The sequence below is a fragment of the Scyliorhinus torazame genome, chromosome 1, assembly GCF_047496885.1.
Source record: "Scyliorhinus torazame isolate Kashiwa2021f chromosome 1, sScyTor2.1, whole genome shotgun sequence".
NCBI classification, from domain to species: Eukaryota; Metazoa; Chordata; class Chondrichthyes; order Carcharhiniformes; family Scyliorhinidae; genus Scyliorhinus; species Scyliorhinus torazame.
In genome coordinates this window covers 58,808,169-58,822,945 of record NC_092707.1, presented here as the reverse complement: position 1 = coordinate 58,822,945, position 14,777 = coordinate 58,808,169, and the positions used below count along the sequence as shown (strand labels likewise).

Genomic DNA, 14,777 nt, shown 5'->3' with positions numbered 1-14,777 from the left:
GGAGCTTGTCCCGGTCTCAGGTGGGAATGGCCGAGGCGCTGCGGAGCTTGTCCGGTCTCAGGTGGGAATGGCCGAGGCGCTGCGGAGCTTGTCCCGGTCTCAGGTGGGAATGGCCGAGGCGCTGCGGAGCTTGTCCGGTCTCAGGTGGGAATGGCCGAGGCGCTGCGGAGCATGTCCCGGTCTCAGGTGGGAATGGCCGAGACGCTGCGGGGCTTGTCCCGGTCTCAGGTGGGAATGGCCGAGGCGCTGCGGAGCTTGTCCGGTCTCAGGTGGGAATGGCCGAGGCGCTGCGGAGCTTGTCCGGTCTCAGATGGGAATGGCCGAGGCGCTGCGGAGCTTGTCCCGGTCTCAGGTGGGAATGGCAGAGACGCTGCGGGGCTTGTCCCGGTCTCAGGTGGGAATGGCCGAGGCGCTGCGGAGCTTGTCCGGTCTCAGGTGGGAATGGCCGAGGCGCTGCGGGGCTTGTCCCGGTCTCAGGTGGGAATGGCAGAGACGCTGCGGAGCTTGTCCCGGTCTCAGGTGGGAATGGCAGAGACGTTGCGGAGCTTGTCCCGGTCTCAGATGGGAATGGCCGAGGCGCTGCGGAGCTTGTCCCGGTCTCAGGTGGGAATGGCAGAGACGCTGCGGAGCTTGTCCCGGTCTCAGATGGGAATGGCCGAGACGCTGCGGAGCTTGTCCCGGTCTCAGGTGGGAATGGCCGAGGCGCTGCGGAGCTTGTCCTGGTCTCAGATGGGAATGGCCGAGGCGCTGCGGAGCTTGTCCCGGTCTCAGGTGGGAATGGCCGAGGCGCTGCGGGGCTTGTCCCGGTCTCAGATGGGAATGGCCGAGGCGCTGCGGAGCTTGTCCCGGTCTCGGGTGGGAATGGCCCAGGCGCTGCGGAGCTTGTCCCGGTCTCAGATGGGAATGGCCCAGGCGCTGCGGAGCTTGTCCCGGTCTCAGGTGGGAATGGCCGAGGCGCTGCGGAGCTTGCCCCGGTCTCAGATGGGAATGGCCCAGGCGCTGTGGGGCTTGTCCCGGTCTCAGATGGGAATGGCAGAGACGCTGCGGAGCTTGTCCGGTCTCAGATGGGAATAGCCCAGGCGCTGTGGGGCTTGTCCCGGTCTCAGATGGGAATAGCCCAGGCGCTGCGGAGCTTGTCCCGGTCTCAGATGGGAATAGCCCAGGCGCTGCGGAGCTTGTCCCGGTCTCAGATGGGAATGGCCCAGGCGCTGCGGAGCTTGTCCCGGTCTCAGATGGGAATGGCAGAGACGCTGCGGAGCTTGTCCGGTCTCAGATGGGAATAGCCCAGGCGCTGTGGGGCTTGTCCCGGTCTCAGGTGGGAATGGCCGAGGCGCTGTGGGGCTTGTCCCGGTCTCAGATGGGAATGGCCCAGGCGCTGCGGAGCTTGTCCCGGTCTCAGGTGGGAATGGCAGAGACGCTGCGGAGCTTGTCCGGTCTCAGATGGGAATGGCCGAGGCGCTGCGGAGCTTGTCCCGGTCTCAGGTGGGAATGGCCGAGGCGCTGCGGAGCTTGTCCTGGTCTCAGATGGGAATGGCCGAGGCGCTGCGGAGCTTGTCCCGGTCTCAGGTGGGAATGGCCGAGGCGCTGCGGGGCTTGTCCCGGTCTCAGATGGGAATGGCCGAGGCGCTGCGGAGCTTGTCCCGGTCTCAGATGGGAATGGCCCAGGCGCTGCGGAGCTTGTCCCGGTCTCAGGTGGGAATGGCCGAGGCGCTGCGGAGCTTGTCCCGGTCTCAGATGGGAATGGCCCAGGCGCTGTGGGGCTTGTCCCGGTCTCAGATGGGAATGGCCCAGGCGCTGTGGGGCTTGTCCCGGTCTCAGATGGGAATGGCGAAGACGCTGCGGAGCTTGTCCGGTCTCAGATGGGAATAGCCCAGGCGCTGCGGAGCTTGTCCCGGTCTCAGATGGGAATAGCCCAGGCGCTGCGGAGCTTGTCCCGGTCTCAGATGGGAATGGCCCAGGCGCTGTGGGGCTTGTCCCGGTCTCAGATGGGAATAGCCCAGGCGCTGCGGAGCTTGTCCCGGTCTCAGATGGGAATAGCCCAGGCGCTGCGGAGCTTGTCCCGGTCTCAGATGGGAATGGCCCAGGCGCTGTGGGGCTTGTCCCGGTCTCAGATGGGAATGGCCCAGGCGCTGTGGGGCTTGTCCCGGTCTCAGGTGGGAATGGCCGAGGCGCTGTGGGGCTTGTCCCGGTCTCAGATGGGAATGGCCCAGGCGCTGCGGAGCTTGTCCCGGTCTCAGGTGGGAATGGCAGAGACGCTGCGGAGCTTGTCCGGTCTCAGATGGGAATGGCCGAGGCGCTGCGGAGCTTGTCCCGGTCTCAGGTGGGAATGGCAGAGACGCTGCGGAGCTTGTCCCGGTCTCAGGTGGGAATGGCAGAGACGCTGCGGAGCTTGTCCCGGTCTCAGATGGGAATAGCCCAGGCGCTGTGGGGCTTGTCCCGGTCTCAGGTGGGAATGGCCGAGGCGCTGTGGGGCTTGTCCCGGTCTCAGATGGGAATGGCCCAGGCGCTGCGGAGCTTGTCCCGGTCTCAGGTGGGAATGGCAGAGACGCTGCGGAGCTTGTCCGGTCTCAGATGGGAATGGCCGAGGCGCTGCGGAGCTTGTCCCGGTCTCAGGTGGGAATGGCCGAGGCGCTGCGGAGCTTGTCCTGGTCTCAGATGGGAATGGCCGAGGCGCTGCGGAGCTTGTCCCGGTCTCAGGTGGGAATGGCCGAGGCGCTGCGGGGCTTGTCCCGGTCTCAGATGGGAATGGCCGAGGCGCTGCGGAGCTTGTCCCGGTCTCAGATGGGAATGGCCCAGGCGCTGCGGAGCTTGTCCCGGTCTCAGGTGGGAATGGCCGAGGCGCTGCGGAGCTTGTCCCGGTCTCAGATGGGAATGGCCCAGGCGCTGTGGGGCTTGTCCCGGTCTCAGATGGGAATGGCCCAGGCGCTGTGGGGCTTGTCCCGGTCTCAGATGGGAATGGCAGAGACGCTGCGGAGCTTGTCCGGTCTCAGATGGGAATAGCCCAGGCGCTGCGGAGCTTGTCCCGGTCTCAGATGGGAATAGCCCAGGCGCTGCGGAGCTTGTCCCGGTCTCAGATGGGAATGGCCCAGGCGCTGTGGGGCTTGTCCCGGTCTCAGATGGGAATAGCCCAGGCGCTGCGGAGCTTGTCCCGGTCTCAGATGGGAATAGCCCAGGCGCTGCGGAGCTTGTCCCGGTCTCAGATGGGAATGGCCCAGGCGCTGTGGGGCTTGTCCCGGTCTCAGATGGGAATGGCCCAGGCGCTGTGGGGCTTGTCCCGGTCTCAGGTGGGAATGGCCGAGGCGCTGTGGGGCTTGTCCCGGTCTCAGATGGGAATGGCCCAGGCGCTGCGGAGCTTGTCCCGGTCTCAGGTGGGAATGGCAGAGACGCTGCGGAGCTTGTCCGGTCTCAGATGGGAATGGCCGAGGCGCTGCGGAGCTTGTCCCGGTCTCAGGTGGGAATGGCAGAGACGCTGCGGAGCTTGTCCCGGTCTCAGGTGGGAATGGCAGAGACGCTGCGGAGCTTGTCCCGGTCTCAGGTGGGAATGGCCGAGGCGCTGCGGCGCTTGTCCCGGTCTCAGGTGGGAATGGCCGAGGCGCTGCGGAGCTTGTCCCGGTCTCAGATGGGAATGGCCGAGGCACTGCGGGGCTTGTCCCGGTCTCAGATGGGAATGGCCGAGGCGCTGCGGAGCTTGTCCCGGTCTCAGGTGGGAATGGCCGAGACGCTGCGGAGCTTGTCCCGGTCTCAGGTGGGAATGGCCGAGGCGCTGCGGAGCTTGTCCCGGTCTCAGATGGGAATGGCCCAGGCGCTGCGGAGCTTGTCCCGGTCTCAGGTGGGAATGGCCCAGGCGCTGCGGAGCTTGTCCCGGTCTCAGATGGGAATGGCCGAGGCGCTGCGGGGCTTGTCCCGGTCTCAGGTGGGAATGGCCGAGGCGCTGCGGAGCTCGTCCCGGTCTCAGGTGGGAATGGCCTAGGCGCTGCGGAGCTTGTCCCAGTCTCAGATGGGAATGGCCGAGGCGCTGCGGAGCTTGTCCCGGTCTCAGGTGGGAATGGCCGAGGCGCTGCGGAGCTTGTCCCGGTCTCAGGTGGGAATGGCCGAGGCGCTGCGGAGCTTGTCCCGGTCTCAGGTGGGAATGGCCCAGGCGCTGCGGGGCCTGTCCCGGTCTCAGGTGGGAATGGCCGAGGCGCTGCGGAGCTTGTCCCGGTCTCAGATGGGAATGGCAGAGACGCTGCGGAGCTTGTCCCGGTCTCAGGTGGGAATGGCCGAGGCGCTGCGGGGCTTGTCCCGGTCTCAGGTGGGAATGGCCCAGGCGCTGCGGAGCTTGTCCCGGTCTCAGATGGGAATGGCCCAGGCGCTGCGGGCTTGTCCTGGTCTCAGGTGGGAATGGCCGAGGTGCTGCGGGGCTTGTCCCGGTCTCAGGTGGGAATGGCCGAGGTGCTGCGGGGCTTGTCCCGGTCTCAGATGGGAATGGCCCAGGCGCTGCGGAGCTTGTCCTGGTCTCAGATGGGAATGGCCCAGACGCTGCGGGGCTTGTCCTGGTCTCAGGTGGGAATGGCAGAGACGCTGCAGAGCTTGTCCCGGTCTCAGGTGGGAATGGCAGAGACGCTGCAGAGCTTGTCCCGGTCTCAGGTGGGAATGGCCGAGGCGCTGCGGAGCTTGTCCTGGTCTCAGGTGGGAATAGGCCAGACGCTGCGGGGCTTGTCCTGGTCTCAGGTGGGAATGGCCGAGGCGCTGCGGAGCTTGTCCCGGTCTCAGGTGGGAATGGCCGAGGCGCTGCGGAGCTTGTCCCGGTCTCAGGTGGGAATGGCAGAGACGCTGCGGAGCTTGTCCGGTCTCAGATGGGAATGGCCGAGACGTTGCGGAGCTTGTCCCGGTCTCAGGTGGGAATGGCAGAGACGCTGCGGGGCTTGTCCCGGTCTCAGGTGGGAATGGCCGAGACGCTGCGGAGCTTGTCCCGGTCTCAGGTGGGAATGGCCGAGGCGCTGCGGAGCTTGTCCGGTCTCCGGTGGGAATGGCCGAGGCGCTGCGGAGCTTGTCCCGGTCTCAGGTGGGAAGGGCAGAGACGCTGCGGGGCTTGTCCCGGTCTCAGGTGGGAATGCCCGAGGCGCTGCGGAGCTTGTCCGGTCTCAGGTGGGAATGGCCGAGGCGCTGCGGGGCTTGTCCCGGTCTCAGGTGGGAATGGCAGAGACGCTGCGGAGCTTGTCCCGGTCTCAGGTGGGAATGGCAGAGACGTTGCGGAGCTTGTCCCGGTCTCAGGTGGGAATGGCAGAGACGCTGCGGAGCTTGTCCCGGTCTCAGATGGGAATGGCCGAGGCGCTGCGGAGCTTGTCCCGGTCTCAGGTGGGAATGGCTGAGGCGCTGCGGAGCTTGTCCCGGTCTCAGGTGGGAATGGCCGAGGCGCTGCGGAGCTTGTCCCGGTCTCAGGTGGGAATGGCAGAGACGCTGCGGAGCTTGTCCCGGTCTCAGATGGGAATGGCCGAGACGCTGCGGAGCTTGTCCCGGTCTCAGGTGGGAATGGCCGAGGCGCTGCGGAGCTTGTCCCGGTCTCAGATGGGAATGGCCGAGGCGCTGCGGAGCTTGTCCCGGTCTCAGGTGGGAATGGCCGAGACGCTGCGGAGCTTGTCCCGGTCTCAGATGGGAATGGCCGAGACGCTGTGGAGCTTGTCCCGGTCTCAGGTGGGAATGGCCGAGGCGCTGCGGAGCTTGTCCCGGTCTCAGATGGGAATGGCCGAGGCGCTGCGGAGCTTGTCCCGGTCTCAGGTGGGAATGGCCGAGACGCTGCGGACCTTGTCCCGGTCTCAGATGGGAATGGCCGAGGCGCTGCGGAGCTTGTCCCGCTCTCAGGTGGGAATGGCCGAGGCGCTGCGGAGCTTGTCCCGGTCTCAGGTGGGAATGGCCGAGGCGCTGCGGAGCTTGTCCCGGTCTCAGGTGGGAATGGCAGAGACGCTGCGGAGCTTGTCCCGGTCTCAGATGGGAATGGCCGAGACGCTGCGGAGCTTGTCCCGGTCTCAGGTGGGAATGGCCGAGGCGCTGCGGAGCTTGTCCCGGTCTCAGATGGGAATGGCCGAGGCGCTGCGGAGCTTGTCCCGGTCTCAGGTGGGAATGGCCAAGACGCTGCGGAGCTTGTCCCGGTCTCAGATGGGAATGGCCGAGACGCTGCGGAGCTTGTCCCGGTCTCAGATGGGAATGGCCGAGACGCTGCGGAGCTTGTCCCGGTCTCAGGTGGGAATGGCCGAGGCGCTGCGGAGCTTGTCCCGGTCTCAGATGGGAATGGCCGAGGCGCTGCGGAGCTTGTCCCGGTCTCAGATGGGAATGGCCCAGGCGCTGTGGGGCTTGTCCGGTCTCAGATGGGAATGGCCGAGGCGCTGCGGAGCTTGTCCCGGTCTCAGGTGGGAATGGCCCAGGCGCTGTGGGGCTTGTCCGGTCTCAGATGGGAATGGCCCAGGCGCTGCGGAGCTTGTCCCAGTCTCAGGTGGGAATGGCCCAGGCGCTGCGGAGCTTGTCCCGGTCTCAGGTGGGAATGGCCGAGGCGCTGCGGAGCTTGTCCCAGTCTCAGGTGGGAATGGCCGAGGCGATGCGGAGCTTGTCCCGGTCTCAGGTGGGAATGGCCGAGGCGATGCGGAGCTTGTCCCGGTCTCAGATGGGAATGGCCCAGGCGCTGCGTGGCTTGTCCTGGTCTCAGATGGGAATGGCAGAGACGCTGCGGAGCTTGTCCGGTCTCAGATGGGAATAGCCCAGGCGCTGTGGGGCTTGTCCCGGTCTCAGGTGGGAATGACCGAGGCGCTGCGGAGCTTGTCCCGGTCTCAGATGGGAATGGCCCAGGCGCTGCGGAGCTTGTCCCGGTCTCAGGTGGGAATGGCAGAGACGCTGCGGAGCTTGTCCGGTCTCAGATGGGAATAGCCCAGGCGCTGTGGGGCTTGTCCCGGTCTCAGGTGGGAATGGCCGAGGCGCTGTGGGGCTTGTTCCGGTCTCAGATGGGAATGGCCCAGGCGCTGCGGAGCTTGTCCCGGTCTCAGGTGGGAATGGCAGAGACGCTGCGGAGCTTGTCCGGTCTCAGATGTGAATGGCCGAGGCGCTGCGGAGCTTGTCCCGGTCTCAGGTGGGAATGGCAGAGACGCTGCGGAGCTTGTCCGGTCTCAGATGTGAATGGCCGAGGCGCTGCGGAGCTTGCCCCAGTCTCAGGTGGGAATGGCCGAGGCGCTGCGGAGCTTGTCCCGGTCTCAGATGGGAATGGCCGAGGCGCTGCGTGGCTTGTCCCGGTCTCAGGTGGGAATGGCCGAGGCGCTGCGGAGCTTGTCCCGGTCTCAGATGGGAATGGCCGAGGCGCTGCGGGGCTTGTCCCGGTCTCAGATGGGAATGGCCGAGACGCTGCGGAGCTTGTCCCGGTCTCAGGTGGGAATGGCAGAGACGCTGCGGAGCTTGTCCCGGTCTCAGATGGGAATGGCCCAGGCGCTGCGGAGCTTGTCCCGGTCTCAGGTGGGAATGGCCCAGGCGCTGCGGAGCTTGTCCCGGTCTCAGGTGGGAATGGCCCAGGCGCTGCGGAGCTTGTCTCGGTCTCAGGTGGGAATGGCCGAGGCGCTGCGGGGCTTGTCCCGGTCTCAGGTGGGAATGGCCCAGGCGCTGCGGAGCTTGTCCCGGTCTCAGATGGGAATGGCCGAGGCGCTGCGGGGCTTGTCCCGGTCTCAGGTGGGAATGGCCGAGGCGCTGCGGAGCTCGTCCCGGTCTCAGATGGGAATGGCCCAGGCGCTGCGGGGCTTGTCCCGGTCTCAGATGGGAATGGCCTAGGCGGTGCGGAGCTTGTCCCAGTCTCAGATGGGAATGGCCGAGGCGCTGCGGAGCTTGTCCCGGTCTCAGGTGGGAATGGCCGAGGCGCTGCGGAGCTTGTCCCAGTCTCAGATGGGAATGGCCGAGGCGCTGCGGAGCTTGTCCCGGTCTCAGGTGGGAATGGCCGAGGCGCTGCGGAGCTTGTCCCAGTCTCAGATGGGAATGGCCGAGGCGCTGCGGAGCTTGTCCCGGTCTCAGGTGGGAATGGCCGAGGCGCTGCGGAGCTTGTCCCGGTCTCAGGTGGGAATGGCCGAGGCGCTGCGGAGCTTGTCCCGGTCTCAGGTGGGAATGGCCGAGGCGCTGCGGAGCTTGTCCCGGTCTCAGGTGGGAATGGCCCAGCCGCTGCGGGGCCTGTCCCGGTCTCAGGTGGGAATGGCCGAGGCGCTGCGGAGCTTGTCCCGGTCTCAGATGGGAATGGCAGAGACGCTGCGGAGCTTGTCCCGGTCTCAGGTGGGAATGGCCCAGGCGCTGCGGAGCTTGTCCCGGTCTCAGGTGGGAATGGCCCAGGCTCTGCGGAGCTTGTCCCGGTCTCAGATGGGAATGGCCCAGGCGCTGCGGGCTTGTCCTGGTCTCAGGTGGGAATGGCCGAGGTGCTGCGGGGCTTGTCCCGGTCTCAGGTGGGAATGGCCGAGGTGCTGCGGGGCTTGTCCCAATCACTGGGAAGCATCGGCGATGCAGTGACACCATGGTACAGACAATGGGGCACCACCAGGGCCGGCAGGGCCCGATGGCGCAGGGGCAGCCGGGGCGTCAACCAGCTGCCCCTCTGTCCCAAGGTGAACCCCTGGGCCCTATGGGCACTGAGTGGAAGGAGGGGGTGCTGGGTGACTACCTGGACCCATCCTATGGACTGGCAGTCCCCGAATTCCACCCCTCTGATGAGGCACGTCTCGAGGTCACCACACAGGATAGGGCACACGGCTGTGCATGTGCTGCGGTCAAGTGAGCCCGCACCGTCCGGCCCCAGAGGGCACCCGCCAGGCGATTCGAAGGCCACGGGATGAGGTAAGCAGCTGGCTGCGTCCACCTCAGATGTGCACCCTGGGGATAAACCAAGACGTAGCGGTAGAGCGAGGAGGCCAACGCACATTGATGATCACTGAGAGGGTACGGGGAGGGGGGCAGGGCTAGGTGGGGGGCAAGCAGTGGAATGTGCATTGGGGAGAGGGTGCATGTGGGAGAGAGGGGTAGGGTGGGTATAGTGGGGTGGCACCATCGGGAGAGTGGGACAGCGGTGTACACTTGTCCGAGGAACATTAAAATACCCTCACCACAACCAGTATGAGGCCTCTGGCTCTTTGTTCTGCGATGCGGCCCAACCACCAATCCCATGCCCCATCCCCCCGGACATACCCCCCACCCCCCCTACTGCACCCCTCACCTGACACACCCTGCCCATGCATATTTGCCTGCAGACATGTGACCGGGGCTGGGACCCATCCCCTGGGTGATCGAAGGTCGGCCGCTGCGTCTATGCTGCTGCCTCCCGCAGTGTTCAGGCACAGCGTCCATGCATCAAGGTGTGATTGGGATGCAGGGCAATGGCTCTGATGTGTGAAGTGCTCAATTATCCATGATTGCCAATTCCCTATTAGGAATAGCTTTCAGCCGCAAGGCCAGCACCTGTGAGCAAAGATGGCTCCTTGTCTCCTCGGCTCCCCACAGCAGTCCCTCCGCCAGGTTCACATTTTTCAAAAGAAGTACTAATTGTGCCAGCATGACCACTTGCTGGGGAGGCGGCTGGAACACAGGAGGCCGTTGGATAAGGGTTGGCTCCCGTTAATTGTATGGAAATAGGGCTTAAGTAGTGATAATTGATTTCCCGCCACACTACAGTGCGATCCCGATTTTGCCTACAGGAACAGGCCGGGTGAACAGTTAGGCGCCCGGCGCGGTTCACGTTTACCACCTCTCCCGCTACTCACCAGCCTCGTTGCGCTCTTGCTCAAGCGAAACGAGGCTAGAGAATCGTGCTCCAAGGTTGCAAACAGTCTGATTCACAGACTCACAGAAAAATACAGTGCAGTAAAGGCCCTTCGGCCCATCGAGTGTGCACCGCCACATAAAATGACCAGATCTGACTACCCTAATCCCATTTGCCAGCACTTGGCCCATATCCTTGAATGTTATGCCGTGCCAAGTGCTCACCAGGTACTTTTGAAAGGATTTTTAAAAAAAAAATTTAGAGTACCCAATTCATTTCTTCCAATTAAGGGGCAATTTAGAGTGGCCAATCCACCTACCTTGCACATCTTTGGGTTGTGGGGGTGAAACCCATGCAAACACAGGGAGAATGTGCAAACTCCACACGGAGTGACCCAGAGCCGGGATCGAACCTGGGATCTCGGCGCCCTGAGACTGCAGGGGTAACCCACTGCGTCACCGTGCTGCCCATCGGACATTTGAAAGGATGTAAGGCAACCCACCTCTACCACCCTCCCAGGCAGTGCGTTCCAGAACGTCACCACCCTCTGGGTAAACAGGTTTCTCCTCAAATCCCTCTGAACCTCCCGCCCCTCACCTTGAACTTGTGTCCCCTCGTAACCGACCCTTCAACTAAGGGGAACAGCTGTTTCCGATCCACTCCGTCCATGCCATGCCCCTCATAATCTTGTACACCTCGATCAGCTCATCCCTCGGTCTTCTCTGCTCCAGCAAAAACAACCCAAGTCTATCCAACCTCTCTTCATAACTTAAATGTTTCATCCCAGGCAACATCCTGAGAAGGAAGTCGCCAGGGTGCAGGATGAAGAAGTTGGTGGTAAGGGAACTGATGGCAAGTGTTATGATGGGAACTGAAGACAATGGCTTCCCAATATTTAATTGAAGCAGAATTTCCCCAAAGTCTTTCCTCATCTACAAGGCACAAGTAAAACTGTGAGGGAATAGTCTTTACTGGCTTGGATGAGTGCACCTCCCACCACACACAAGCTAAACACTATCCAGGACAAAGCAGTCTGATTGATCGAGACCCCATCCACTTGCGCACAGTGGCAGCAGTGTGCACCATCGACCAGATGCACTGCAGCAACTTGCCAAAGTTGCTTTAAACGTAAAGGTGCAACCTCTACCATCTAGAAGAACAAGGGCAAGAGATGCATAGGAACATCGCCACCTTTTGCTACAAAAGTGATTAAACTTCAAAATCATTGAAGTGGTTGTAAAGTGGCTGGTCCTAAGATTGTAAAATACATTATACAATTGCAAAGTCTTTCTATCTATCTATGGTTGTTTCATAGAACAAGTAATTAATAGGAGTCTATGTGCAACTGATTGAACCTTGCCAAACACAATTGATTGTGTCCTAAATATGACCAAGATAACAGTTCTTCCTGCAATGTATTCAACACATTTCCTTGTTCTCTTTTATGTGAGCCCATTGTACTCATAGTTAATAATAACAATGGTTGGCAACCAAACTGTTCTTCAATGCACCTCAATTAACATTCAAGAATAACTGATGAAAAATTGAAAGAGGTATTTGATTCTACAGTAACAACAGACTGAGACTCACCGGTATATCTTCTGTCTGTAATTCATTCCATTCACAGGGGTTTTCGACACTTCCAAGGAACTCATAGGTCACAAAGTAACTGTTCTCGACAACCGGAAATTCTGGTAGCTCCTCTAGAGGGTCGATGGGGTTGGGAATACCCCTGACTTTTCCTATATTTATTGTTACCTGAGTGTCAGGAACAATTAAATCTGGAGCAAGACATGCAATGGGTGGAAAAAAATAAAGGGTTGAATGTGTTGCCCCAGTTTAGAGACTGAACTCACTTTGCTGTTATAACATGAACAATAACAAGCAACTGAACTAATTGGGGGGGTAAACCAAAACATTTAACTAAACTCAAAACAGTAATTGCCAGAAATGCTGAAGGAAAAAAAAGTAAATGAATGTTTTGAATGCAATTGTATTGTTTTAAATATTAGACTGAAAATGTTAATGCATCTTTCTTTTTCACATGCTAATTGAACACATCTGAATAACTTGCACTTATGTAACACCTTTAATACAAATATGGTTCAAGGTGCTTTCCAGCAGATCCTGTTTTTTCATATTTTTCTTTTATCCTTCATATTTATTTATTTTGCATCTTCATAGTTCATGTGGCCGGTTTAGCTCACTTGGCTGGACAGCTGGTTGGTGATGCAGCGTATGGTCAGTAGCGCAGGTTCAATTCCCGTACCGGTTGAGGTTATTCCTCGTAAGGCCCTGCCTTCTCAACCTCGCCCCTTACCTGTGGTGTGGTGATCCTCAGGTTAAATCATCACCAGTCAGCTCTCCCCCACAGAGGGGAGAGCAGCCTAAGGTCGCTACCCGGCCCGGAGCGACCTTTGCAAGGCCTGTGGCAAGAAGGGGCACCTCGCTGCGGTGTGCCAGGCCCGCTTAGTCGCCGCTATTGTTCCAGCTCCCCTCACATGCAGCCAGTGGGCGCCGCCATCTTCCCCTCCCCAGACCACGTGCGGCCCGTGTGCGCCGCCATCTTGTTCGACCCCCACGTGCGGCCCGTGGGCGCCGCCATCTTGTTCTCCCCCAGGATCGTCAGGCGCCGCCATCTCGTTTTCCCCATGACACGTGTGGCCCATGGGCGCCACCATCTTACCGGGACCCATGCACCCCGGGCACCTCATCTGGCCGCGTGCCGCCTGCAACCGTCGATGCCAAGCCGTGTCTCGCCCACACAACCTGGCAACGGCTTCTACCAACATGAAGATCGATGTGCACGAGATCTCCTGTCTGCTGGACTCCGGGAGCACCGAGAGCTTCATTCACCCCGATACGGTAAGGCGCTGCTCCCTCGCGGTACACCCCGCTAACCAGAGAATCTCCCTGGCCTCCGGGTTCCACTCCGTGGCGATCCAGGGGTACGGCATCGCCACTCCCACTGTCCAGGGCGTGGAGTTCAGCGGCTCCGCCACTACGCCCTCCCCAACCTCTGCATTGCCCTGCTACTCGGCCTGGACTTCCAGTGCAACCTCCAGAGCCTAACCCTGAAATTCAGCGGGCCCCTACCACCCCTTACTGTGTGCGGGTTCGCAAATTTAAAGGTCAACCCACCTTCCCTATTTGCAAACTTAACCCCGGATTGCAAACCTGTCGCCACCAGGAGCAGACGGTACAGCGCCCAGGACAGGATCTTCATCAGGTCCGAGGTCCAGCGACTGCTTCGGGAAGGCATCATCGAGGCAGCAACAGCCCCTGGAGAGCCCAAGTGGTAGTTGTGAAAACTGGGGAGAAACACAAGATGGTCGTGGACTAAAGCCAGACCACCAATCGGTACACGCAGCTCGACGCGCACCCTCTCCCACGCATATCTGATATGGTCAATCAGATTGCACAGTACCGGGTCTTCTCAACTGTGGACCTGAAATCCGCCTACCATCAGCTCCCCATCCGTAAGGCGGACCGCTCATACACTGCCTTTGAGGCAGATGGCCGCCTTTACCACTTTCTTAGGGTTCCCTTTGGCGTCACCAACGGGGTCTCGGTTTTCCAACGGGAAATGGACCGAATGGTTGACCGATACGGGCTGCGGGCCACTTTCCCATACCTGGACAATGTCACCATTTACGGCCACGATCAGCAGGACCACAACGCTAACCTTTCCAAATTTCTCCACAACGCCACTCTCCTCAATCTAACCTACAACAAGGAGAAGTGCGTGTTCAGCACGGACCGATTAGCCATCCTCGGCTATGTGGTCCAGAACGGAGTTCTGGGGCCCGATCCTGACCGCATGCGCCCCCTCATGGAACTCCCCCTCCCCCACTGCCCCAAGGCCCTCAAACGATGCCTGGGGTTCTTTTCTTATTACGCCCAGTGGGTCCCAAACTATGCGGCCAAGGCCCGCCTATTCATTCAATCCATTCTTTTTCCCTTAACGGCCGAGGCTCACCAGGCCTTTAACCGCATCAAGGCCGACATGGCCAAGGCCGCGATGCACGCAGTCGACGAGACGTTACCATTCCAAGTTGAGAGCGATGCATCAGACGTCGCTCTAGCCGCCACCCTCAACCAGGCAGGTAGGCCCGTGACGTTTTTTTCAGGAACCCTACATGCCTCCGAAATTCGGCATTCCTCCGTCAAGAAAGAGGCCCAAGCCATCGATGAAGCTGTGCGGCATTGGAGGCATTACCTGGCCGGCAGGAGATTCACTGCCCTCACTGACCAACGGTCGTTTGCCTTTATATTCAATAACACACAGCAGGGCAAGATCAAAAACGGTAAAGTCTTGAGGTGGAGGATCAAGCTCTCCACCTACAACTACGAGATTTTGTATCGCCCCGGTAAGCTCAACGAGCCCCCCAATGCCCTATCCCGAGGTACATGTGCCAGCGCACAGGTGGACCGACTCAGGACTCTGCACGATAACCTCTGTCACCCGGGGATCACACGTTTTTACCATTTCATCAAGGCCCGCAAACTGCCCTACTCCATCGAGGAAGTCAGGGCTGTCACCAGAGACTGCCAGGTCTGCACGGAGTGCAAACCGCACTTCGACCGGCCAGACCGTGCGCGGAGGTGAAGGCCTCCTGCCCCTTTGAACGCCTCAGTGTGGACTTCAAAGGGCCCTTCCCCTCCACCGACCGTAACACGTACTTCCTCAGTGTGGTCGACATATATTCCAGATTCCCCTTCGCCATCCCATGCCCCGACATGATGTCTGCCACTGTCATCAAAGCCCTCAACACCATCTTCGCTCTGTTCGGCTTCCCCGCCTTTGTCCACAGTGACAGGGGATCTTCATTCATGAGCGATGAGCTGTGTCAGTTCCAGCTCAACCGGGGTATCGCCTCGAGCAGGACGACCAGGTACAACCCCCGGGGAAACGGGCAGGTGGAGAGGGAGAATGGGACGGTCTGGAGGGCCATTCAGCTGGCCCTACGGTCCTGAAATCTCCCGGCCTCCCGCTGGCAGGAGGTCCTCCCAGACACCCTGCACTCCATTC

The 14,777-nt window shown here is 60.9% G+C and overlaps 1 protein-coding gene across 1 annotated transcript in view; it reads right to left on the bottom strand.

Annotated features, from left to right (window-relative positions):
* Positions 1-14,777, bottom strand: part of LOC140429443 (leucine-rich repeat-containing protein 43-like) — a 125,850-nt gene that overhangs the window by 68,381 nt on the left and 42,692 nt on the right. Inside the window, exon 6 of the mRNA XM_072516436.1 lies at positions 11,336-11,526. Coding sequence (XP_072372537.1) covers positions 11,336-11,526 — 191 coding nt within the window. The remainder of the gene's footprint in view (positions 1-11,335; positions 11,527-14,777) is intronic.